The sequence below is a fragment of the Pipistrellus kuhlii genome, unplaced genomic scaffold (assembly GCF_014108245.1).
Source record: "Pipistrellus kuhlii isolate mPipKuh1 unplaced genomic scaffold, mPipKuh1.p scaffold_m20_p_10, whole genome shotgun sequence".
Classification (NCBI taxonomy): Eukaryota; Metazoa; Chordata; class Mammalia; order Chiroptera; family Vespertilionidae; genus Pipistrellus; species Pipistrellus kuhlii.
In genome coordinates this window covers 39,709,232-39,736,840 of record NW_023425405.1, presented here as the reverse complement: position 1 = coordinate 39,736,840, position 27,609 = coordinate 39,709,232, and the positions used below count along the sequence as shown (strand labels likewise).

The window sequence follows — 27,609 nt, the reverse complement described above, 5'->3', positions numbered from 1 at the left end:
CAAGACTCCAAATTCCCTGTTTTCCAAATCTCTATCCATTGGTCCTTCATCAGCCCTCATCTTTTTTTTTTTTTTCTTAATATATTTTATTGATATTTTACAGAGAGGAGAAAGGGAGAGCAAGAGATAGAGAGCTAGAAACGTCGATGAGAGAGAAACATCGACCAGCTGCCTCTTGCACACCCCCTACCGGGGATGTGCCCGCAACCAATGTACATGCCCCTGACCAGAATCGAACCTGGGACCTTTCAGTCCACAGACGGACGCTCTACACTGAGCCAAACCGGCTTCGGCATCATTAGCCCTCATCTTGACCCATCAGCAAAATTCAACCCAATTGACCACCCTCCCCTCTGGGTAACATTTCCTTCACTTGGATACTAGGACAGGACTCTCCCAGGGTTTTCTTTCTGCCTCTACTTTTTAGGCTCCTGTGGATGTCTCCTGATCTGCCAGACCTCTCACTGTTAGAATGCCCTGGGGCTTAGTCCTCAAATTTTTCTGTCTATATTCGCTCTTTAGAGCCTTGATGATCTCTTACATCCTCATGATTTAAATATTACTTATATATTGACAGCTTCCAAATTTATATCTCCAGTCCCACCTCCCCTGATTGCATATCCACCTGACTACTCAGAACCTTCATTTGGCCATCTAGTAGGCATCTCAAACTTACCAGTAGCTTCCTGGTCAACAAATGGCAACATCGTGCTTCCAGTTAATGCAGGTTCTTTCAGAAGCTTTCTTTTGTCACACCCGTACTCACTTCTTCCACAGACCCTGTTGGTATTATCTTCAAAATATATCCAGAATCACACTCCTTCTCTCTTCTCCAGTGCTGTCACTGTGTTCCAAGTTACTGGTTGTCTTCTTTCACCTGTATTTTGTTCTCTGTTTGTTCCCCCCTCCCCCAATATTTTGTATTAGTTTAGGTGTACAACATAGTGTTAGACAATCATATACTTTATTTACCAAGTGTTCCCCCTGATATTTCTACCACCCACCTGACACCATACATAGTTATTGCAATATTAGTGAGTCTATTATCTATGCTGTATTTTATGTCCCTGTAACTATTTTGTGACTACCAATCTTCTCATCCCTTCACCTTTTTCACCCAGTCCCCCAGGCCCCCTCCCCTCTGGAAACCACTAGTCTGTTCTCTGCATTGGTGAGTCTGTTTCTGTAAGTTTGTTCATTTATATCGTTCTTTAGATTCCACATGTAAATGAAATTATATGGTATTTGTCTTTCTCTGACAAATTTGCATAATATCCTGTAGGTCCATTAGTGCTGTCACAAAAGGTAAGGTTTCATTCTTTTTTATGGCTGAGTGATATTCCATTGTATATATGTACCACAGCTTTTCTATCCACTTGTTACCTGTATTTTTATAGTAGCCTCTTAACATTTTTGCCTGTTTCTCTTCTTGCCTCCTGAGAGTTAGCTCTTGCTGTATCCTCTTTCTACATTTGTACTTCCTCTTCCTCTATATAGGTATGGCTTGTCCTCTTACCTCCTTTGGGTCTCGGTTCAAATGTACCTTCTTCTACCCCAGCATTTCCAATTTCTCTTCCTTGATTTATTCTTCATCATGACACTCACTACCAGTTGATAGTTTATATTTGTCTGATTGTCTTCCTCTGTCTTCTCCAAGTGGAATCTGTAAAAACAGGGATTTCTTTTCCTTCTGATTCATGCACGTCTATATTCGCTCCTTAGTACAGCATGGGATTCAATAAATATTTCTTTAATGAATGGATGAAAGTATGGCACAAAGAAAGGGAAAAATAGGTTGTTTTCACCTACTGAGCTGTGGTTCTGAGGTGAAAACAGACTGTCCTGTCATATGTGTGTACGTTTGTGTAAATGTGAGTATGGTTGTGATTACTTACTTTCAAAGGCCAATGTACACTGTAATGTTCCATGTGCTAGCCCTCCAGAAGTGTATCTCAATATCCATTTTTATTTTTTTAAAAAAGAAGAAATACATTGATAAATATGTAAGTGACAACTTTTCATTCTGTCCACAGTGTCTTCTATTTTTACCGTCCCAAATGTAAGATTGCAGCCGGAATCGGGAGAAAGCATGCGGGCCTTTGGGAAAAACAATAGTTATGGCAAAAGTCTATCCAACAGCAAGCACTGATGAGCACAGCATCCTCAAGAGAGCACAGGTAAGATGGCTCACTTTCCTTGGAAAATAGGATTGAATAGATGTCAAATAGTTCTTTTAAGTGAAATAGTTCAGCTTTTTCCCTATCTGACGAGTCTCTTATGTTCATAATGGTATTCACGCCGGTTCTACTGAGAAGTGCAATCAGTCATTTGCATATTTTCAGTCATTTGCATATTTTCAGGCATTTCTAACCAAAATTGTGCTTCATTCATGTGGTCTGAAACAGGTCATTGAGTCAGAAGCAAACCATTCTGACTCTTCACACATTCTTCATCGAGGTGAGAAAAAGGTTTAACCTTGGGCTGTATCGAAGCCACAGACCTGCTTTGTTTGACCCACACAATTTAATTTTTTAATCAGTTGCTCTCATTTTCGAATGGGGAGATTTGACACAAAGTCTGGGTTTCTGGCTTTTCTTGAAAGATCTGCAGCTCCATCCCATGCTCACCATCCAGCCGGGAGTGTGTGAGTCTGACTGAATGCTGCCTGCTTCCCTCAGGAAGGACATGTGCTCTAGGCTTTGCTCAGCTGGCACGTGGGCCACGTCACCCATTTCTGACCCCTGCCAGGCTCCTGGTACAGACCTTACCAGGGAGCAGTTTCCCTTTGTGTCCTGTAACGGACTGTGGCTGCCACTGTTCTGCAGATAGGAAGTGGCATCTAAACAAGGCCATCACTGGGCCTGTCAGCCTGTCCCCTTCATCACACATGCTTCACAGAAACAAGCACAGGACAGCAACTTCTGAAAAGCTTGTGCCTCTCTTTTATTGCCAGATGCAAGTGTCTGGGTTTGGGGAATTTTGTGCCCGTGTGTGTGTGTGTGTGTGTGTGTGTGTGTGTGTGTGTGTGTGTGTTTTCCTTCAAAGTCTCATAATGCTCCCAAGCAAATAGAGAACCAACGTTTCTGTGGGGAAAGTTTCTCATTCGCTAGTCCATGTTTGTTCCTTGCTCATGTGGATGTTCAGCAATGCAGTGTTTTGGTGAATTGGAGGGTGGGTACAGCGTGCCAACTCCTCTTCCTTCCTCTGACTCTTAGTGGGAATGAGTTTAACAGGCTGCATTGTCAGCCTGGCAAAGAGGCAAATTAAATTATCCAACTTGTCTTGTGGGTAAGAGTGAGACCTTTCACTCTTCAGGTTATTTTTTCCCTGTTGGATACAGTCACCTAGAAGCACAACTTCACTACCTCACCGCGTTTGTGCTGCCATTCTGAATTTTAGTTGGTCAGACAAAGAGTGGGACTGAGTTTTTGACCGGCGACCTCCTGGTTCTGAGAGTGGTTTGAATTCATGAGGTTGCAGCATAGACTTTTTTAAAGTATTTAACCTACATTACCATAATGAGGGCCCTGGCTTTATAAATCCTTTAGCCAATTCAGTAGAATGAAACAAAAAGTGGACTTTATTTGGGCTGCTCTCTCATACACACATGCACACAAGCAAGTTTGAATTTCAATTGCAAGGCTGTGTTCTTTCTTCTCTGCTCTTTTGAGAGTTCCCCAGCCTGAGCCCAGCCAGTCAAAGCTGTTAGAACATGTGTAGATGAGGTTAGCTTCTCCTTATAAAATCAAATCAAACTTACAGAACACAAGCCTAGCCGGTGAGGACTCAAAACTTAATTGAAAAGATATTTTAAAAGGTGCTCAGAACTGTGATCATCGGTATTTAAAAGCCTTTAAAATGTATTTTCTTTGCAGTATATTTTTTAAACTAATTTAAGATTATATCTGCGTGTTAGAAGATCTTCCTCTAGAATTATTTGATAACACAAATATCTTTTCTATGAATTTTGTAATTTTACATCAACTTGTAAAGCTTTAATATCAGCGCTTTTGTTGGTATCTTCCAAATTTAACTACCTCAGCTTGATTCAACATTATATTAAGGAAACATCTAAATTTTTCTTTTCTCAGAAAAGCTGCATGGAGGCCAGATTCTGAGTTTTCTGTCAGCAGAAAAAGAAATTTTAATTCCTCCCATTAGTGGGTTTTTAATTTTAATCAAATGGGGCCATTTTAGAGACAAAAAATATATAGCCTATATATTGTCCTAAGAAATCCTGTACAAAAGAACGTATTCTGTTCAATAGTTGAATATCAAATATAGACTTATTGAGCAAAAAAAAAAAAAATTATATAAATATAGGTATTCATAGAGAAAACATGGAATTTTCTATATTTTAATTTTGTTTTAATGAATGAACTGCTTAGAGCAGGATGTGGCATATTAAATTTTCCTCAAATGTCCCAATTCTTTGTTAATCCCAGAAATATTGGGAAGGAGAAGTAATGGTAAAAGATTGGGGGCCCTAATAGACAAAGACTTGGCTAAGGTCAGCATTTCACCATCTCTCTTGAGAGTTAGCCAGAGGGAAGTGCATTGTATCTCTCCTGTTTTTGAAATGATGATGACTGATAGACAGGAGTGTTTCGGGCCCTAATTTTTCCCCCAGTCCCTCAATGCCAAACTGTTTCTGTACTTCCATGCTAAGGTCACTTCATTATTTAGTTAATAGTCCTGGATTTGCATAAACTGGATAACGAGACTCATTTTCCTTTGTAGCAGAAAGCGATTTGGGTTTCAGAGTCCTGTGACCAAATTAAATGAAAAGAAAAACCACACAGTACCTGTGCTTCTGCATTTTGTTATCCTCTAAAGATATTAACAGACTCAAGATCTTATAGATTGTCCCCATTTTTTATCACCATTGAAGAGTAAAATCCTCTTAATGTCTGAGGGAGCCTTCAATGTGCATAGAAATTTCCCCCAAGGAAAAGACTAGAAGCTACAATACATTGAATACCACATCCAATAGATTCACTTATATTTGCATACCCTGATACCAAACACAGCCCTAAGTTGAACTTAATTTCCAATTATTCTAAACAGACAGGAAGTGCTGGGTCTCTCTGTCTACTTCTCTTTTTGCTGAATACAAGAAGTAAGAGTGGCTTTTAATCTATTAGACAGATGTCTTAACTTTTTTTTCTAAAATGATATGCGCTCATTAGGATACATCGCTTTTCAATGAATCAGCTGGTCTTCAGACCCTATTAAATTTGTAATAAGTTCAAGTTTAATAAGTAGTTGTCTGTCTAGTGCATGAAAAAAATTACATTTGGTTCAAGTGTAAGAAGTTATCTGCATGCAGATTTTGTGAACTTCTCCTTGTCTTATAGATTATTATCTTTGCTAATTAAGTACTAGAGGCCCGGTGCACAAATTTGTGCACAGGTGGGTTCCCTCAGCCTGGCCCATGATCCAGGCCTATGGGGGCAGAGTGGGGAGGGAGTCGGCTGGTTGGGGGGAGGGGCCACGTAAGGTTGGCCATCTGGTGTGGGGGAGGGGACCTGGGGGGTTGGCTGCAGGAGTGCACTGACCACCAGTCTGCCCCCTGGTAGTCAGTGTGCATCATGGTGACTGGTCAACTGTCATGGTCACTTTGGTAGTTCGATTGTAATGGCCACTTAGGCTCTTATATATAAAAATTACATGCCAATGAGAAATAAAAAGTGTTAGGCTTTCTCTGCTTAATTTAGTCATCAAGCAATAATTAACTAAAAGCAGTCTTCCAGGTAAACAGAATGCATTAAACTGGATTCAGCCAATATAAATATGTGTCAGTTCTAGATGATAGCCACCTAAGAAAAGCTCAAAGTGTTTGAGGAAAAGAAGCTCTCAAATGAGGAAAGAGGCAGGAAGCAGAGTGAGAGGGACAGAGAGGGACCATTGAGAAGGAGAGTAAGAGCTGTGCCCAGGAACAGGAGAGGCTCAGAGGAAGTGGGCATGGGCTATTTTAGGGGAAGGAGACACAGATTTCCTCAGCTAATGGTGGTCTTCATTGAGATTGCTCGGGGGAAGTAAAACAGAACAGGTTGGCAGTCCACATAGGTCTGCAAACACTCAGTGCTCCTCAGAATCCCAATGGAGCTTTCGTTCTGCCTTCTGGACCCTGGTAACTGGTCCTGGAGAAACAGCCACCTGCTGTTCTCCTTTATCCTGTGACTTTGTGGCAGCTCACTGGTTCTGTCACTGCATCAACTCACATCCCTTTCATCTTCCCCTCACTCCTGGCTTCTGCAGCCTTGTTTCTGCTTCTGCAGGAATCCTGCTCATTGCTGTTTCTCTGTCTCTCTTCTTCTGTATTGCTGAGGTCTTTTCCTCAGAGTCAGTCCTGCTCAGAAGCAGTTCTGGTTGGGGTCATCATCATTGTGAAGTAGAGAGCAAGTCTGTTTTTTTCAGTCACCCCAGAAGCCACTGGCTGACTGTAGACCACCCTTGGTCAGGCACTGAGCCCTGATCCAGTCAGCTGAGCTGGGACCTGGATGGCCAAGCTTTACATAAGGAACCCCTCAGAAGAGGGCTGAAGCAAAGTCTGAAGGTACCTTGTCTGGCCACTACCAAGGAAAAAAACCAGCCCAGTGCAAAGGCAAACTCCAGTTTTCATGGTGTAACAGCATCCTGATTTGTGTGATATTTTTTACTAAAGGTCTTTTTTTATTATTATTGTTTAAAGTATTACAAATAGTAGTACATATATCTCCTTTTTCTCCTATTGGCCTCCCCTAGCCTCCCTATCCCCCAATCCCCCCCCCACCTCCCCAGTGTCTGTGTCCATTGATTATCCTTATATGCAGGAATACAAGTCCTTCAGTTGACCTCTTACCCCCTCCCCTGCCTTTCCACTGTAGTTTGACAGTCTGTTCGTTGCTTCTTTGTCTCTGTGTCTATTTCTGTTCATCACTTTATGTTCATTATATTCCATAAACGAGTAAGATTGTGTGATATTTATCTTTCTCTGACTGGATTATTTTGCTTAGCATAATGCTCTCCAGTTCCATCCATGCCTTCGCAAATGCTAATAATTTCGTCTTTTTACCGCAGAATAGTATTCCATTGTGTAGATGTACCACAGTTTTCTAATCCACTCATCTGCTGATGGGCACTTTGGCTGTTTCCAAAACTTAGCTATTGTAAATTGTGCTGCTATGGACATAGGGGTGCAGATGTCCTTTCTGATTGGTGTTTCTGTTTTCTTTGGATATATACCTAGAAGTGGGATTATTGGGTCAAATGGAAGTTCCATTTTTAATTTGTGGAAACCATAAAAATCTTAGAGGAAGCCATAGGAAGCAAAATAGCAGACATTTGTCATAGCAGTATCTTTACCGACAAAACTCCTGGGGCAATGGAAACTATTGAGAAAATAAACAAATGGGACTACATCAAAATAAAAAGCTTTTTATTTTGCACAGCAAAAGAAACGATCAACAAAACAATAAGAAAGCCCACTGCATGGGAGAACATATTTGCCAATGTTATCTCCAATAAGGGTTTAATCTCCAAAATGTACAGGGAATTCATACAACTTAACAAAAGTAAGATAAACAATCTAATCAAAAAATGGGCAAAGGACCTAAATAGACACTTTTTTAAAGAAGACATACATAAGGCCAGGAGACATATGAAAACATGCTCAAAGTCACTAATCATCTGAGATAGGCAAATCAAAACAACAATGAGGCACCATCTCACACCTGTCCCGAATGGCTATCATGAACAGATCAACAAAGACAAGTGCTGAAGAGGATGCAGAGAAAAAGGAACCCTCATGCACTGCTGGTGGGAATGCAGACTGGTTCAGCCACTATGGAGAACAGAATGGCATTTCCTCAAAAGACTTAAGGTCTTTTTAAGCCATGTTGTATTTTTACTACTGTAGACACAAAAGGAGACACTACCAATCAGTACTTATCATAATATAAGAAATTGAAGTTTGGGATCTAACTTTCTTTCAGCAGTAGGAAGGCTTCTGATTTTTTCTGTAAGAACTGTTGTTTTCTTCATGATCTTGTGATTTTTTTTCCCTATCAAAAGACTTACAATTTTATTGTCTGTTGTCTCATGTGGTTGACAAGACTAGTTCTGGAAATAACAGAAAGAGGGGGAAATAAACCTCAGTGTTTCTTGAAGGTTTTATCTGAAAGAACCCCTGTTTTTTGTCATTACCCCTTCATTGCTGCAGATTAAAAAATACATCTTATTCAGGAAATTGACAGTGCTTCCAACCACAAATGCATAATGCATATTATGAACACCTGGCTGAGAAGAGGCAGGAATGTGGTTTAGCTTCCCTATCCTCCCTCCACCTCCTTCCTTAGCTTCCCTCTACCCTGGAGAGTCTATTCTGTCCTCTAAATTGATGCAGATTAGTAGGCTAAGGAAGTTTGTCTCTTCTCTCCTCCCCATCCCTTCTCTGCCTCTCCACCTCTCCCTGTGCTCTGCACCATCACCACCAGCCCTGTGAATGGGGTTAGCAAAGGACTCTAAGGCCTTTGCTACCTAATCTGCTTAATTATCCCTGGGAATGGACAAAACAGAGTACATGCTGCATCCAGAGTACATTTTTTAATCATTCATTTAATTTTTTTCTATTGATATAATTTCAGACTTATAGAAAAGTTGCAGGGAAATAGTAAGAGTAGTACCAAGAATTCCTGATACCCTTTCCCCATTTCCCCCAAATGTGTGCATTTTACTACATTTGCTATTCTCATACACACACACACACACACACACACACACACACACAGACACACACACACACGCACATTACAGGCACACACAAATGTGTGCACATGCACATTGTTTTTCAAAACTATTGTTTTAACTCACATGACACTCCATTACCTTTAAATATTTCAGTGTGTTTTTCTTAAAAAGAATTGAGTGATATTTTTAAAACTAAAAATAATAATAGTTTTTGCCCTTACTTTCCCTTTTCCCTAGTCTGATTGAGAGTTTTTAAAAGCAAAAATACTAAAAGATAAGAAGCGTTTGATGCTTCACAGATTGGTTCATCAGCCATGGATGCTCAAATCTCGGCTATATTTTTGTGATTCGGTGTTTCAAGTCAGCTGAGCTTTCAAATTCAAAAGGGGTGGGGGAGTAATGAATAAAACTGCAACTTGTATCTCTGTCTTTTAAAAACCCAAATTAATTTCTTAGGGACTATTTAGCCAGCAGCATAATATGAGGGAAGCTTTCTTGTAAAAAATAGTAGACTCAGGATGTGATGTGGCTAGTAAGCAAGATGTCTGTTAGAGTGCTTGGCCAAACTGTTATGAAGTTAGCAATCACGTATATTATACAATACAACTAGTTATAATCAGCTCAGGTGCTCGATTTTCCTTTTTATTTAATGGCGAGTCTTATGAATTTGGGATACAGAGGGAATCGTCTATGCCCTAAGTGCACTGTATTGTATTATTAATACCAGGATAGCAGCTGAGTCCCACTAGACAGTCTTTGTGGTCTGTGGATACTCTAAGAAGTGTCTGTGCATGAAAGGAGGCTGTTTGAGTTGAAGTGGGCTGATGGTCTGAGATGACATTTGAATGCATGGAGGACAATGTCTAAATGATAATGCCGGGAAGGGAAGGCAAAAAGAAGCTTGAAACTATTCCCATTGTCCCACGATGCTCATCACTCCTCCTGAGATAGCCCTCACGTGGGAGCTTTGTCAGGACAGAAATGGGGAGTGGGGTCAGGGAGGGGTACACACTGGGGCTCTGGGACAAAAGCCAGGGATTCAGGGCCTTAGACACATTAAAATTCTAGACAGATTGCAAGTGTGATGAAAAGCTCAACCCAAACGTATTTCATGTCTAACAAAGTTAAACATTTTAGCTAAATTATTACAAGTATAGTTAACAAAATGTTTGCAATACACTGAGATGCTTCTATGAATAAAGCTTTTAAGAACATCAAATCAGTTGTGCAAATGAATAATTTACCAAGTCTCTTTTGGATAGCTGTTTCCTCCACCAAAACACACACACACACACACACACACACACACACAAACATACACACTCTGTATGCTCACACAGCCAATAGAATAATTTTTCAACAATCCTGGAGTTGCTAGGATAGCATCATAGATTTGTCAAAGGGTTGCTTTCTACCTAGGGAAATAATGCACAAACTCTCAAACAAACAAACAAAAAAATACAGAAGTTGGAGAAGTTGATGGAAATTTAACTCATAATAAATATCAGCATATATGTCAAGTGTGGAATCCAATACTGTGGCTGTTGCCCTGGCCAGTGTGGCTCAGTTAGTTGGGCGCCATCCTGTGCACCAAAGGTTGATGTTGGATTCCTGGTCAGTGTATATGCCTCGGTTTGGCTCAATCCCCAGTAGGGACATGCAGGAGGCAGCCAGTGGGTGTTTTACTCTTATGTGGATGTTTCTCTCTATCTTTCCTTCTCCCTTCCTCTCTCTCTCTCTAAAAATTAAAAAATATATATATTAAAAAAATACTGTGGCTGTTAACTTCTATTTTTGGGGTGAGTTTTGTTTTTGTTTTGTTTTTTTAAATTATCACCATTCTTTTAATGTATAGTGCCCTTGGATTTTTAATTGCTCTGGATTATCATTTTCAATGCAATTAGTAAAATGCCCTCAATTACATATAATAATTACTGTAAATGGGGCTATTGCTCTAATTACTGTAAATGGGGAAAGTTGTGTGACTATCATGTGCAATTAAATCATGTACAGTATTTTACATTATTACATACAGTGGTGTAATGATTAATTATGTTGTATCATTTCTTGGTCAACATATCTACTTTATATTAAGATACCTAGAATTGTGATCCATTGTGAAAGATCCATATACCTGATCTATCTTCCTGACATCATGGGCTGGGAACCCACTAAATAAATTACACAGCAAGAAAATCTAGAAGGTAAAAAAAAAATTATTTTACCTCCATTAATAAGAATGCCCATTTTTCACTGTTAAATCATCCTTGAGCCCAGTGCCATGTTCAACCGTACCTGTTTGTTTTTATGTAAATGAGCATAAGTCAACACCCCTAAATGATGGTAACATTTAAAACATGCCTGAGGTAGGTTGGGGTGGGGGGGGGGGGGGAGGGAGAGGGAAGAAGGAGGTCTTCCTTCACTGTGGCAAACATGATAATCACCCCTAGTTTACAAATGCACACTTAACGAGCTTATAGCACATAATTAATTCTGCGAAGGATGCTGTTTGACAGAGAGGGATTGTGGGAATTGCATATTGATAGTGGCAGGAGAAATACATCTATTTTCTCCACGTCAGGTAGGGTGTTCCTGTGTTCTTTAGAAGCTGGCACATCTCAGAGGTGTTGCTCTCGAAATGATCTCAGGATGGAAAGAAATCAGTAATTACCGAGCCAGGCATGCAGTTGTGTCCTAATTTTCCCACCAGTTTTTCAGGGTTTCAGCTGCCTGGGAGACTTAAAGTATTCTCATTAGGTAGCTGCAGAGGCAGCCGCTTGCCTACTCCCTCATTCTCTCACTCGCATTTCTTTCTTTTTCTTTTTTTTTCTTCTCCCCTCCATTCCTGCCTTGGGAGTGACTGTGAAGATCATTTGCTAGAATGATTGGCAGGTTAGAGGATTCGATCAGATGAGTTCCTCTTAGCGCAGGTCAAAAAGGCTAGTTAACAGGAGCTGTCGAAAAATGCCAGCAGCATTCGAAATGGGAAATGTCATGACTTCGAGGCAGGGGGTGCCACCTGGAACAGAAAGCCCCCAGCTCATTAGCAAGTTACAGGACGTGGGCTTAACTGGAGGGAGCAGCGAAGGGAAGATAATACCCAATAGGAAAAGTGATTGTGAAGTGGAATTGATTTCATGTATAATTTGTTTATCACTAGAGGGGACAAATGCTGTCCTTCTGACTGGAGCGGAGGAGTGTGGACTATGAATGAAGCCACTTAGCATAATCTCCAGGTTGAGCTTTGGATTTGAAGAATGCAAACTTCTTTATTCTTAACTGTGGAAATGATCAGGTCATGTTACATTAATTAAAGCTGACATACTCTCAAATGTTTTATCTGGGCGATGTAGCAATTCCACAGAAACAGAGATGGGCAACTTTGGGAAAATAAGAGGGATTTTTCCCCCCCTCTGCTGGTGTGGAAGACGAGCCCAGTTGCATACTGATTCTGAGAGGGCTGTGGTTAGCCAGGCTGCACCCACCGAGCCGGCTCCCGGCTCCTTATGCAGTCATTTGCCAAGGAGAGGACCTGCCTTTGGGGAGATGGAGATCTAATCGATGTTGAAATATATTTGTATATTTTAGAATATGACTGTATTATATGTTGGTACAATGTTAACATTTTAATCTGTTTTTGTTTTGTTTTCTTTAAAGGGGGAGGAAGCTTTCCAATTGCATTACTGCCTAGTTGTCAGTTCATCTAGAATTTGATATTTTACCAGAGAGTGAGCAACTTGCAGTAGCCATATTTACAAACAAAAGGAAGCTACAGAGATCTAGCCTTATATCTCTGTAAGGGAAAATTAAGCTGCAGTTTGTAAAAGGAGAATGTGGTGGCAAAACAGAAAATAGTATTGCTTGGTGTGTACTCGAGCTAACCTCTAAATGTAAAGGTTCCAGTATTTTTACAGTATGTTAAGGGGCTTTGGTGTAAAGCCCTTTCTACATAAATAGCAACGGAAAATGTTTTTTTTTCTTTTGATAAGAAACTTTTATGGTATCATTTATCTTTTACACGGACATCTTCATTTGTTATTTTAAATCACAAATGCCACAGCTGCAAGTCTTTCTGGCTGAGCACGAAAGGATGTTTTTACTTAGCATCCAGATTTTGGTTAAAACATAGATTTTCAAAATGTCTTTGCCTTTTCTCTTAAATATTGAGACAGTGTTTGAAAGCAGTTATGAAATAGCCAGTGCTTGTTTTATCAAGCTGCCTCAGACTGCTGTCATCAGTGAATAGGAATCTTAAAACCTCCTACTCAAAACACTGGTGGAAAATTTATTCTGTTCGGTATTCAGCATAAAAAGCTTAGCAATAAGCTACTGAATATAGCTGTCAAGATACACCCCGTCAGTTTGTCAAATCTAAAAAATTTAAACATCAGTGTGAATCCACTCATCCCCTCATTTGAGAGTTTTATTGTGGGGTCCAAAAGCTGACCTTTGGGGGGAAAAAATATGGTATACTGTCTGAAATGGTTCATCTGAAGTTAAGGTGTTGTTTTTTTTAGTTCTCCCATAAGTAACTCAATTTGTTAATAACGGACGGATTTGTTAGAGAAATGAATAAATTAACTCTTTTGAGAGAAAACATTGTCAAGAATATTTTTTTTTTAAGTAAGAGAATTGGACCTAAGTTGTGTCCAAGTGGATTTCCCAGTTTTAGACTATCTTTAAGTAAGATGTCCTTACCTCTCAAGATGGGCAAGCCAGAGGCACCTGGTGGTCCGAGCCTGGGGGAATGGTGGCCTTTGTCTTCTGCCCTGCCTCCTTCCTTACCCCCCTCTTTATTGCTGCCCTCAGCTTGGCCTTCCTAAGTCTGCACTGCATTCAGGGACTTTGCAGGCTCTGCTAATCTTGCATTCTTGTCAGTTAATCCCCTCTCCACAAACTACAATATCTGGTACATATTGACGTTCTTCTATTTATCATTCCCTGTGTTGAATCTTTCCGCAATATGGATTGAGTGACCTTGTTAAAATTTCACCTTCAGGTTTGTGGGTTCCCCTAGGAAAGGTCTCTCGGTGCCAAAGAAATGGGTGATTTCTATATCATCCTCTATATCAGTAGTTCTCAGCGTGTAGTGCATATACGCTGGGGATCCCCAGAGACTCCCTGGGAAGTCAGAGCTGTTTCTGTAATAACACTGAGAGGTTCTCTGCCTTCTGCACTGCTGACATTTGCTCTGTACAGATGCAAAAGCATGGCGAGGAAAACTACTGGCTCCTCAGCATGAATGAAGGCAGTGGCACCAAACCATCTTCCCAGGCACCGTTCCCTTTACCATCACACATCGGTAACTGTTTTAGAAAGCCAGATTCAGTTAATAAAGATCTAGACCCTGGTCAGTTTGGCTTTGTGGACAGAACATCAGCCTGCGGACTGAAGGGTCCTGGTTCTGATTCCAGTCAAGGGTAGGTACTCAGTTATAGACTCGATCCCCGGCCCTGATCAGGGCTCATGTGATAGACAACCAATGGATTTGTTTCTCATACATTTGTTGTTTCTCTCTGTCTCTCCTCCTCCCTTCCGCTCTCTAAAAACCAATGGAAAGGTGTCCTCAGGTATGGATTAACAACAATAACAAAATGATAATGTTCTAGTAGGCAAACTGCACCTCGAGAGCCACATGTGGCTCTTTGGCCCCTTGCGTGTGCCTCTTCCACAAAATACCACGGCCTGGGCGAGTCTATTTTGAAGAAGTGGCGTTAGAAGAAGTTTAAGTTTAAAAAATGTGGCTCAAAAGAAATTTCAGTCATTGTACTATTGATATTTGGTTCTCTTGACTAATGAGTTTGCAGACCACTGTTCTAGATGAAGAGGTAAAAATGATTGATTTTGTTCGATCTCTCCCTTTGAGTAAATGTTCTTTAGTATTCAGTGTGACTCAATGGGTAGTTTACGTAAACTATCTCCAAGGTAGACCTAATTACCGTGGATGTTTCAGGAAAAGCTCTGGTGTAAGTATTTGAGTTGTTTTTTTATTTCTTGAAACATGGTCTTCACTTGAAAAAATAACTAGCTGACAAAGAAATGTTGTTATTTAAACGGGGATATTTGGCAGACATTTTCTTAAAAGTAAGAAAAAGTAAGTCTATCACCCAAAGAAAACAACTAATAGTATTTGCTGCCAATGATAAATTTATTAAAGCTTTCCTTAGAAAATTAGTGTTTGGGGAAACCTTAGAAAACTGTATTTGCCGCTATGAACATTTTCCCAAACACTTTTCAAGTGAGATGGGTGGTGATATAAGCAGATGGGAGTTTTTGATATTATGTAGTTATAGCCAGAACAAGGTTCTACTGCCTACCACCGTGAAAACCGAACTCGTGAGACAGATGCTGATGAAAAAGAGGCCCTGGCCGGTGTGGCTCAGTCTGTTGAGCATTGTCCCATGCACCGAGAGGTCGCAGGTTTCGTTTCCGGTCAGGGCACATGCCCAGATTGTGGGCTCAGTTCCCAGTAGGGGAGGTGTAGGAGGCAGCCCATTACTGTTTCTTGCTCACCAATGTTTCTATCTCTCTCTCCCTCCCCCTTTCTCTCTCTCTAAAACAGTCCATAAAAAACATATTTTTTAAAAAAAGAAAGAGGTGTATCTAAGTGCTGGCATTTTGAGAAGAAGGGGGAAGGCTTGTCCAAACCTCTCTTAGCATTTCAGTGCAGACATGGGTTTTTATAGGGAGTGAGAGGGAAAGCAGATCAAAGAGATCAGGGGGAGGGGCTGTGGGCATACAGGTAGTGTCTTTGCTGGTCCCCATATGGATTATTAATGTCAATATACTGGAACTGGTCAGTGCTAACCACTTTCCTGCAGTTGGGCAATCTGAGTCAACCGAAGTCATGCTCAAGGCCATTTTTTATACAAGTAGGAACTGGAATTGCTGGTACCTACAATATGCTTATACGGAAACTGTCAGTATGGGTTGCTTTTATCAGTTTGTTAGTATATTTTATTCTATTTTTAAAAAATATATTTTATTGATTTTTTACTGAGAGGAAGGGTGAGGGATAGAGAGTTAGAAACATCGATGGGAGAGAAACATCGATTAGCTGCCTCCTGCACACCCCACTCTGGGCATATGCCCTCAAACCCAGGACCCCTCAGTCCACAGGCTGACACTCTATCCACTGAGCCAAACCATCAGGCAATATATTTTATTCTGATATCATTTCATGGTTAGTCGGGGTAGTTTAAAGTTTTTATTCCCCATTACATAGTGAAATGTGTCAACATTTGAAAGATCTGCATAACTCATTGAACCAGTGTTTTCAAATCACCAATGCATGATTTAGAAAATCAGTGCATGAATAAAATATTCACTACAATTGTAAAATAAAGCAATAGATTTTAAAATAACAGGACATCAAGAATTCATTAGATATGGTTTCAGATTTCTCAGTGCAACTAACCCTTAAGAAACTACCACTTGCTGGGTTTTGTTGTATGATTAATATAAAAGAAGAATATATATATCTATAAATATCTGAAAGGACTATTAAAAAAATTTTTCTTTTCCAACTACCTATCTGTGAGAGACCATATTTTCTTCAGTTGCTTCAACCAAAACATGTCATGGAACAGATTGAATGCAGAAGCAGTTATGAGCATCCAGCTATCCTCTGTTCAGCCAGACATTAAAAATATTTTCATAATAAAGCAGTGCCACCCTTCCCACTAATTCTGTTTGGAATACATAGTTTTTTTTATTCAAATAAAAAGAACTGGTTTTTATATTAACATGTAATGAATTTATTTTTTAATGAATTAATATTAATTACAAGTATGCTAAATATCAATAGCTATTATCCATGTAAACAAAAGCTCTTTGGGGGGGGGTTCCTTTATAATTTTTGAAAATATCAAGGGTCTTCAAGACCAAAAAGTGTGAGAACCATTGCTCTATATCACTAGCGCTATGCTCTAACCCTAACATGCTAATTGTATTGGTAACATTTTCCCCCGTGAATAAATTGCTGTTCACTGCTTTTTTTTCCTGTGTAAAATTATTCCACTTCTATCCATCTATTGGACTATCTCAGTTTTCTGGGGATACAATGGGTAAAATCCCTATTCTTGTGTTCACAGATATACCATCTGGAAATTACAGTAGAGTATCATTTACTATGGTGTTGATGATTAGTAGACCAAGTCTTAAAAGACCTTTGCTATATATTCGCTGTTTGGGCTGCAACTTTTCATTTTTTATATGCATTAGGTTTGACCTTGTATGGAGAGACTCTAACTATAAAACACCAAGCCATCAGGTCATTTTCATAGATTTTTTTTTTTATAGGGCTCAGGAGGACTTCCAATACAGTGCCCTGATCAGACTCAGCATAAATTCAATTTCTTTCAGGAGAAGGGACTCAGGTTTTTCTCTACCCACACAGTAGGAAGTAGCTCATGGAAATCTGGGTGAATTTGAGATTCAGAATTAAAAGTTACTACTCATCATGATTAGCAGTCAGATTAGGGTTCTATTATTTTTTAACTCTTCCTTTTGAAACGCTTTTATATTTATAGCAAAGTTGTAAAGCTAGTGTAGAGAGCTATGCCCTTCACCAACTTTTAATATCAACAATCTTTATATCCATGGTACATTTTTCAACTTAAGATATTAGCATATGTCCCTTCCTATTAATTAAATGACAACTTTATTTGTAGCTCATCTGTTTTCACACTCATGTCCTTTTTCTGTCTCAGCACTCCACCCAGGGTACCACACTGCATTTAATCAGTCTTCTTAGTCTTCTGAGGTCTGTGGTAGTTTCTCAATCTTCCCTTGTTCTTTATGACCTTGAGGCTTTGGAAGAGTACTATTCAGGTATTTTATAGCATTTCCCTATGATGTTTTCTCCTGTTATACTGGGGTTATGGGTTTTGGAGAAGAATACCACCAAGATTAAGTTCTCTTCTCATCACATCCTGTGAGGAAGTACAGGATATCCACATGACTTATCACTGGTCATGTTGACATTGATCTCTAGGTTAAGGTAGGTGAGGTTTTAAAGCCCAGGTGATATCCAGAAAGTAAAATCATAGAGGCAGAAGTCTGGGACAGGTTCACAATCAAATGTGAGGAATTCAAGATGAGTTAATAAACTGAGGACAGAGCTATCTGATGTCAGACTCAGAAGGGAGACAGAGAAATTGCTCTAAGGCTCAGACCTGCTTGAAAATGGACAGAAATGAATAAGAGGAGTCACACACAGAAAGGACAGTGTCTGAGTTAAGGATCCTGAGATGTTCCAGGATCCATGGTAGAATTTAGCAAGATGCCTGACAGTGTGCAATATGTTTTATGAACATGAGTAAATGTATGTCTGTTTTACAAAACATGTTGGAAACAAAGCCAAAGCTCCAGCTTTTCTGTATTTTAGTCCTCTCTCATTTGTCTGTCTACCTCACCAGAATCTAAATCTCATAATACAGGAAATTTGGGCACTATTTATTCTTATTTCACCGTCTCCTAGAATGGAACATAATTTATGCCCATTAAAATCGTTTTTTTTAATGTTGACTGAATTAGTGAATATTCAACTAACTCACCAAACCATAATCTTCTGTTCTTTCAGCAAGTTGTTTTTATTTTTATTTTTTGAGTAGCCATTATATGGGCATTGTTTTAGGCAGCAGTGAATAAGATAGTTTCCAGCATTAAGACACAATTTTTTTTTAATTTTTAAAAATGTTTTTCAAATACAGTTTACATTCAATATTATTTTTGTGTCAGTTTCAGGTGTACAGCATATTGGTTAGATAACCATATATTTTATAAAGTGATTATCTGATATTTCCAGTACCCACTTGGCACCATACATAGTTAATACAATATTATTAACTATATTCTCTATGCTGTATTTACATCCCTGTGACTATTTTGTAACTACTCATTTATACTTCTTAATCCAGTCACCTTTTTACCAAATCTCCCAACTGCCCTCACTTCTAACAACCATTAGTCTGCCTCTGCATCTAAGAGTCTCTTTCTTATTTGTTTGTTTATTTATATTGTTATTTAGGTTCCACATATAAGTGAAATCATATGCTATTTGCCTTTCTCTGACTAACTTAATTGACTGAACATAATATTCTTTAGGTCCATCCATGTTGTCACAAATGGTAAGATTTTATTCTTTTTTATGGCTAATATTCCAATATATATTACAGCTTTTTTTCACATATTGGTGGGCACATAGATTGCTTCCATATCATGGCTATCTATACTAATAAAAGAGAAACATGCAAATTGACTGTCTCTCTGCTACACCCACCAGCCAATCAGGAGCAAGTATGCAAATTAACCCAACAAAGACGGCAAATTAATTTACAGGAGTGGAGTGAAGACTGAAGTCAGTGTAGAAGGAAGCCAAATGCTGCAAAAGGGAGTGAAATGGTGGAGAAGGGAGCGAGGCAGCGGAGACGGGAGGGAGCAAGGCTGCTTTGCTCCGGCCACAGGAAGCCCTATTTTTGCAGGGCTTCTAGTTGTAAATAATGCTGCAATAAATATAGGGGTCCATAGGTTCTTTCAAATTAGTATTTTTTGTTTTCTACAGAAATGGAATCGTTGGGTCATAAGGCAGTTCCATTTTTTATTATTTGAAGAACTTCCACACTGGTTTCCACAGTGGCTGCACCAGTCTGCATTCCCACCAATAGTGCACAGTGTCCCCTTATCTCTACATCCCAGTCAACAATTTATTGTTGATTTGTTGATGATCACCATTCTAACAGGTGTGAGGTGATACCTCATTGTGGTTTTTATTTGCATGTCTCTGATGATTAGTTTTGTTGAGCATCTTTTCATATTCTGTTGGCTTCTGTATGCCCTCTTTTGAGAAGTATTTATTCAGATCCTTTGCCTATTTTGTAACTGGATTGTTCAGTTTTGTGTTGGAAGACACACAATTTAGAGACACGAATAATGGACATTTAAATTTCAGCATAGGTACAGCAGAAATTTGCATGAGTCTATATGGGAGAACAAATGAGATAGAAATTAATTCTGCCAGAGGTTCTTGATGTTTCACAAAGGAAGAGATTTTGAGCAAAAGAAGGAGTTAGGTTTTCTATAGCCATGAACAAGGAGAAGGGTGTTTTCAATCAGAGAAAACACTGAGAGCAAACCCATGCCATAAAGTGTAGCATTTTGGGAAATGGTCTGGTAAATCTAATGGGCCCAGGGATCGGGGAATGAGAAGGGATGGAATTGAAAAAGTGATGTGAAGCTAGATTGTGAAGGGTCTAAGGATAACATGCTAAAGAGCTTGAATTTTAATGTGATTGCCCACGGGGAAGCATACATGATTTCCTGGTCAGACACAGGAAAATCAACACACCTTAACGTTGATATGTTCTTTGGGGATCATATAACAACCTTGAACAAAGATGTGGTATTTTCTTCATTTCTTAGAACTTATGATTATGGTAGAGCATGTCTTGAAAGTAAGTAAAGAACATTCATAAAATGTCATTCATACTTCTATCTAACATAATATCAGAATATTAGAAATTAAACCAACACTTACCGTCTTTTTAGCTGAAACTTATTTATCTTCCAGCCCTAATAGTTTGTTCATCTGTTTTGGGTATGGTTAATATACATCTTTCAACATGTATATAATGTGTTTCTTGAAAAGTTATACATAAATTATTTATTTAGTTAAAATAATTCCCTTTCTTAGTTCATATATCATTTGTTATAATGCTCCCCTTAATTTACATTTGTGAATATGAAGAATTTTATATATTTAGATATATGGATAGCATTTAGGGGAAATGAAAATATTAAAAAGTGAGATAACTGATTTTCTAGGGATGAAAATGTAAGACAGTTTTTGAAGTTGAAAGAAATGTTAAGGAATTTAGTATCTTCATGGTTTTACTTGCAGTGTGCTCAACACTCAGGAGGTGTGCAAAAGTCTTTTCATGAATAAATTCATACTGATGTTTATGAACTTTAAGTTTCTATAAGAGTTAACTCCCATTTTGCCCATTTTGCTTAAATACAAATAAACTCATCAGTATTTGAAGATTTTAAAATATGTCTAGCCAATTCTTTAAAATCACCTAATATTTAGTAACTCAATAACTTATTTGATGATGGGTGATGATAAAGACAAAGAAAAAATGTTGAAATAACAAACATAAGACAGATTAAACATAAATTATTTAGAATTGATGACAAATATTTTGAAAGGTAAAGTATACCAACTTACTTAGAATATTATTCAGCTTTTAAAATTATAGTCATAAAGGCAAATTACAAGGATAAGTACATGTGATTATGTGAAAAAAGTATAATATTCTGCTTGTGCATATAAAATACATTAAACTGGTATATACCTGATTTAGGAGAGAAAAATGGTTTTGTTAATTTTATTGTATATTTAATAAAGTTAGTTATTTTACAGTTTTATACCCATAGTAGTTGCTCACTATAGTTCCAACCTCAGACTCCCAGTAGACTTTCCTCTGTAGATAATAGTATATTATCATTTAAAGTATTTCTGTTTCCAACTTCTACCTTCATTTTATTTCTTTACTTGAAATGTTACCAGGGAGTACCAGAAAAGAAAAATGTGTGTATCTGGGGGGAGCTGTAAGGGAGGCAGAGAGAGGAAGACTGCTGAGGGGGAAAGTGAGAAATAGAATGAATGCTTCACTTGTTGGCTTTTAGCACAATTACCATACCTTAGGAAATACGCAGGGAAGAGTTAACTATGAGTAAAGGAGCCCCCTTTGGGCCCAGGGAGCCGACTATGGAGGCTGTGAAGGATGGGGAATTGGAAGGCTAGTCTCCTTGTCATGCAGTGGAAGGTCTGCCTCGAGAGCAGGCAGAGAAAGCATAGTTGGATGAGAGTAGCCTCAGACAAGGAAGCCACGTTTAGCATTTGCATACTTTTCCTGCAAAGGGGGTTTAATCCAAAGAAAGAAGGAGTTTTCAGCATTGTCAGTCAGTCTTTGTTCAGGGTGAGGAGCAGAAGGAAAGCTGCTGAAGGGGCTTTCTCAAAGCCGTGGTCTCAGCCTTGAGGTTGTTCTACTGAAGTTATGTTCTTGAGGGATGTTTGCACACTATTGTCTGTTTGAAGATCTTCTAAACCCAAAGGGCTCAAAGTGTCCCCTCCTTTGCCAGCACAAAAGAAGGGAATTTGTGTGGTAGAAATGACTCGTGTTGCAAACTGAACCCATGCACCTTTTGTTCTTGCACAAAATACTCTGAAGTTCCACGGATGTCTTTTCGAGCCAGACTGAGTGAGTCGTGCCATGAAAGTGTTTGCAGGCTAGAAAATAAGGGGAACAAAACCAACCCGCACTTGTGTCTTTCTTTGCCAGCACATAGAAGACCTTAATGTAATTCTCCCCCTCCACCACCAAAAAAAAAAGAAAGAAAAAAAAAAAGAAAAAAGATGGTTAAAAAAATATGCAGAGGAAAAAAAAAAATAAGTTTTGATTGCCTTAGGTCATGTTTGCCCTATTTTCTTACAAAATATTTGAGATTGAAGCATTTCACTGAGTCTAAAGTCGAGGCAGAGAATTTGGAGCAGGAAGCAGTGCAAGTTTTCTGGCCATACCACCAACCTTGTCTTTTATCTGGCAACATGAGCTTATATGATTGTGGTCTGTATCTAATCTTCAGAACTGTACCTTTTCCCCTAAACTATGATGGTCCACTCTTCAGCATATGTGGTGGTATCTGCAAACCTCCTTACATAATAAATGATCACAATATTTATAAGTCAGAAATCAGGACTTGTTTCAGCTTCACTAGTTGGTTTGAGCCTAAGTGTGTACTAAAAATACAGAACCAGAGTTTGAAACATAGCAATGTACTTGCTTATAAGGAAAACACGGGCAGTTGCGAGTGCCTTTTAAATTGATGATCTTCCACATGGAGCTTAATCCTTCAAAGAATAGGGTATCTTAATACATTATGAATATAATTGAAAACTTACAAAGTAAACATTGCTTGTAGCTTACCAAGCGGATATATAATAAAACTTGACCTGGGAGGTTAGGAAGAAAATATATGTATTTATACAAAGCAACTGATGTAGCTTGATATTTTTAAGGGTATTGCTTTGTCAATTGTTTTAAATTGTTGATCCTTTTGCTGTATTTTTGACTCATTGGGAGAGCTGTATGGAAGCCCCTATACAAATTCAAAATAAAGCTAAGTAATGAAAAAAATCTGTCTAAGAGCCTAAATGACAGGGAAATGCCCATCCGCATTGCAAAATGATGCCAAAACCTGTAACATGTAAAAAGAAAGAGAAGGCTTACTTTGAAATTAGCATGAGCCAGCTTCGGAGATAAAAGTCCTGCCCTCTTCACTGATGGAGTAATTAGGAAACCTTTTATCTCAGTAATCATATTTTTGGGGTTTCCATTGATGTTGTAATGCCCATGATTGTGGCTCACAGGTGAGGTTGGGAACTAAGACATTGGCAATGGCGAGATAAGAGCTTTCTGAAGTTATAAACGAGTGGGTAAAACTGGTGCTGGCTACTTTCCTAAATGCGTTATTTTTTGTTATGGTTGAGAAGCTTGTTTCTGATCTAAGCACACTCTGCTTTGCTGGATACGGTGCCTTTCTTTTTCCTGCTTTGCATTTTTCCCTGTGAGAAGCGTGTCTGAATGGGGGGGACCTGAATATACCTCTTTGTTGCTGAGCTTGTCAAGCACAGCGCTGTGTTCTCTTTCCCACCAGGAAGGTCAGGCCGCTGGGGGCCAATCTGTTTTCTGAAATGAACCCTACTGTCTGTCCCTGGTGTCTGACAGATTGAAACAGTTGTCTGTGTTACTGCGCTTTCAATGCCTACTAAATGCCTCATTTTCTGGGGGGAAAGTAATATGTATAGGCTACATTGAAAAGATAAAATTTTTAGAAAGGACTGGACTTTGGATGTTAATATTTACCTAAAAGGCAAATTTAATTAACTTTCTAAGAACATATTTACAGATTCAGGAAGTTTAACTGTATGCACTGTGTATACACACACACACACACACACACACACACACACACACACACACCAAGATAAGCCTTTACTTAGGAGCTCTATTTCTAAAGACTTATATTGGGGAGGTTTTTAAAAATTGGAGTCTTAAATTTATGACATATGGAACTTTCAATAGTAGACTTGTGGAAGTAAGAATCTTTTGTTCATGTAGTTTTCAGTTTCATGTATTTTGATGGGTGGGTATGTATAAAGCCTGAAGAAATTTGTACTGTGGTGCTGAGTCTCACTTCAATACTCTCCAGATAATTGAGCTAATTAAATCTTTACCAACATTAACACAACTCCAGCATTCCTTGGATAGTGGATAATTATTGCATGAACATGGCAAGCTTAAACTAAACAGACGAAAATAGAGTTCTGTGCGATGGGTATTGAGCTTATTCTTTATTCATCTTTTGATAAGGTTTAATTAAAACTGCCTCCCTCCATTGTGGTCAGAATGAATGTGCTTGTTTTCTTAGTGAAAAGCAAATTATTCACTTCAGCCATGGTTCAGTAATCAAAGCCTTTGCAAAGTTTTGGGTTATAGTGTAGCTGTGGGGATATAATTGCTGCAATTCTGTATGAAGGCTTTATCTTTTTTTACTACTTTCTCTTGTTTATTTTTGTAGAAAGAAATTTATAAAAGCCTATTTTGTAACTAGGGGTGGCGGTACATATGTTTAAACCCTTTTTATAGACTTAACATGGCTGGATTTTTCAAGGTGTATTTTTTTTACAGCCTCTTGGTAATGAAAGGTGAAAAGGGACAGGCATTTAAAGATGGCATTTGAGATGATCTTTTAAGTTAGTGAAGAAAGATCAATGAAATCTTTAAATCCTGTGGCTGCCACTGGATTGACATGTGAGTCAACAATCCTAAGGGGGGGAAAGTCATGGACATTTGCAGTTTTTCTGCAAATAAATACTTGCATTCTCTTTTACTTTCCTTAAGGACACCAGTAATATTTGTTGTGTTGTTCTTTAAAAAGAGGTAGGTCCTTTGCCCCTTATGTTGGTGATAATTTTATAACATGAATAAATTTTATATATATTAATGACAACTTATTTTGGAACTTATTGTCATAACTGTGCTGTGATTTCTTTTCCTTTCTTTTTTCTTTGGTTTAATAAGTGGGCGATTACAAGGATACAGGATGTTTTATGAAACCAAGGACAAAAATAAAAATAGGCCTTGGGCATAAACTGGAAGCAGGGGCTTATACACAGACGGGCTTTCTCTCTGTCAACATATTTTTTTGTTGTTGCCTCGATTCTGACTTTCCCTGCCTCTCTGGTCCACGTGGTGAAACCTATTGACTTGCCCCATGAATTTTTGTCGAAAGAGAAAAGACCAGGCACCACTCTAGGTCAGCATTCCCAATCCCCCCAAAGGGAATCTGCCCTTTGCGGATCAAGGGAATCAGCACTACATCCAAATCTTAGGTGTTGTAACATATTACTTCTTGCTGCACTCCTTCCTCAATGGTTCCTTAAAAAGGGAAGAAATAGAGACAAAAGGAAACGTTTCTTTGTCTGGAGAATTATTGTGAGGGTGAAGTCATTGAATGCAGTGTTTTTTCACCTCCCCTAATGGGTAGTGATATTAATCTAGCAGTCTGGAAATAGTATTTCTTAAATGGAATAGACTAGATGAGAAAGGAAAAATCTCAGAGGTCACACGGTATAATAAGAATAAATGTTGTTTCAAGAAATCTTTGTTTCAGTTGTGTGTGTGCGCATGTGTGTGCGTGCATGCTTAATAAAATGCGTTTTTATAATCAGTGGTGGCCAAAACAAGTTTGAAAGCCAGTGACTGCTCCTCAGATCCATTTCAAGGTTTCTCTTAAGAGGCAGGGGGAGGGGAGGCGACACTGGGCAGGGCTCCAAGCCCATCTCTCTCCCCATCAAAGTGGCTCTACTTTAATCTGCTTTATACTTTCTGTTTCTTAAGATATCTTTTAAACAAAGGGTGCAGTGGCCAAAAGTCTGAATAAGTGATTTCCCAGGTCCCTTCCTGGGATTTTCAAAGCTAAGTACAGTAGCCACAGGAACCAGATCAGCATTATTTTGGTTTTCTGTACAAGGGAGGGCTTGGGAAACCATCCAACCCTCAGTTATTTCGGTGTGTGTGTGTGTGTGTGTGTGTGTGTGTGTGTGTGTGTTTCTTTATTTCTTTCTTCCTAAAGTTGACATACAGTTTTTCTACCTAATCCCATAAAAAAAACTTTGAGACTTAGCACATAACCAGGACAGCACTAAATCTGAATGGGCTTTAAACAGCTTTACAATTTAAAAGAGGGAGAAAGCAGTGACTCCCCCTCCCTGCACCTTTTCCTGTCCAGTTCTTCAGGGAGGAATGAAAAGCAGCAATGGGCAATGGTGATCTGAGTGAGAGGTGTCTGGGCAGTCTCCTCACATGCCCGAATAAGGTCCTTGGCAAACTGAGCATCATAGAAACAATCTCTCAAATAGAAATAAATAGAAATAAAGAGAGCAAAGACTAAATTAGAAAAACAAGCTGACTTCTCTGGAAGTGCTTTTTATATGACTTCCTTTGGAAAGTGGAAACAGGTTCAGCAATGGCTTTTTCTGCCCTTGGCACTATTGGGGGCGGGGGAGGAATAAGTGACCCAGACTAAAAGCTGGGATCTGGTGTTGAGCTCCTTTGTTTCATGATGAGTTTTGCTGTGACTGTCTGCAAAAATGTGAAGCAGTTGTGGGCTTCCTTTATTTGGACATGATGTTGGTGAGCCTTATATTGGTCATTCAGTGTGTTAACTCCACTCAGCACAGGAAGTTCTCTAACTCCGGAAGCCGTGTAGGGTAGGGATTAAGATCTTTTGGCTTGGACCAGCAGCCTGCATTTTGATCCTTCGCTGCACTGCTTACTAGCTCTGTGATGTTGGCCAAATCTGAACCTTTCTAAGCCTCAGTTTCTCCTCTATAAATCAGGACTAGGAATAGTGCTTACCTTATCCGCTTGTTGTGAATATTCATTGGGATGGTACATGTAAAGTATTTAGCACAGTGGCTGATTTGGCTCATAACAACTGCTTAATAACTGTGATGGATCCTAAATTTCATGAAGTTTATGATAAATAAAAGATTTATTTGAACTCTTTTATGCTATCTTTTGTAAACTTGTCTTTCCATTTCCTTTATTAAAACAAAATAAACAAAACAGCTAGACATCCTTGTGTGTGTTAGGTACCACAGAATGGGCTCCACCTCCTGATGACTCTATGAATGAGTGATGTCCACAGTGTCCTGCCCTCAACAGCCCTGAACAGCTCCTCTCTGCCTAGGGTCCTTATGAAGTGAGTCCATTTCATAATCAGTCTTCCTCTTTTCCTGCTTTCTTCTGGTTTTCTCGGCATGCTAGTCTTTTCCAAGAACTCTGCGTTCTCATAACGTGCTTGAAGTAGGTCAGCTTCCTTTCTGTCATGTTTGCCTCCAGAGATGTTTCAGGCTCGGTTTGCTCTAGAACCCACTTATTTGTCTCTCTGGTGGTCCAGGGTATTTGTAGAGTTTTTCTCAAATGAATCAAGTTTGTTTTCCTATCACACTTCTTTATTATCCAAATGTAACATCTTCATAGTAATTGGATATAGATGGTCTTAACCTGGGTCTCCCTAATGACACATCTTTGCCTTCATGGCCTTTTCTAATTCTTCCATTGCTGCCCTTCCGAGTCCTGGCCTTCTCTTGATTTCTTGGCTGCAGTCTCCATTTGAGTGGATAACTGAACCACAGTAAGCAAAATCTTTAACAATTTCAGTGTCTTCATTGTTAAAGTTGTGTATTCCTTTTGGAGTCATAATTTTTGCCTTTTTGAGACTTAAATGCAGTTCTGCTTTGGCATTTTC

At 39.0% G+C, this 27,609-nt stretch overlaps 1 protein-coding gene across 3 annotated transcripts in view; it reads left to right on the top strand.

Annotated features, from left to right (window-relative positions):
• The window catches only part of CDK14 (cyclin dependent kinase 14), a 485,190-nt gene that overhangs the window by 404,008 nt on the left and 53,573 nt on the right, over positions 1–27,609 (top strand). For all 3 annotated transcript variants that reach the window (XM_036429493.2, XM_036429494.2, XM_045578458.1), the window contains one exon: positions 2,034–2,177. In XM_036429493.2, the coding sequence (XP_036285386.1) occupies positions 2,034–2,149 (116 nt within the window). In that variant the 3' untranslated portion in view covers positions 2,150–2,177. The remainder of the gene's footprint in view (positions 1–2,033; positions 2,178–27,609) is intronic.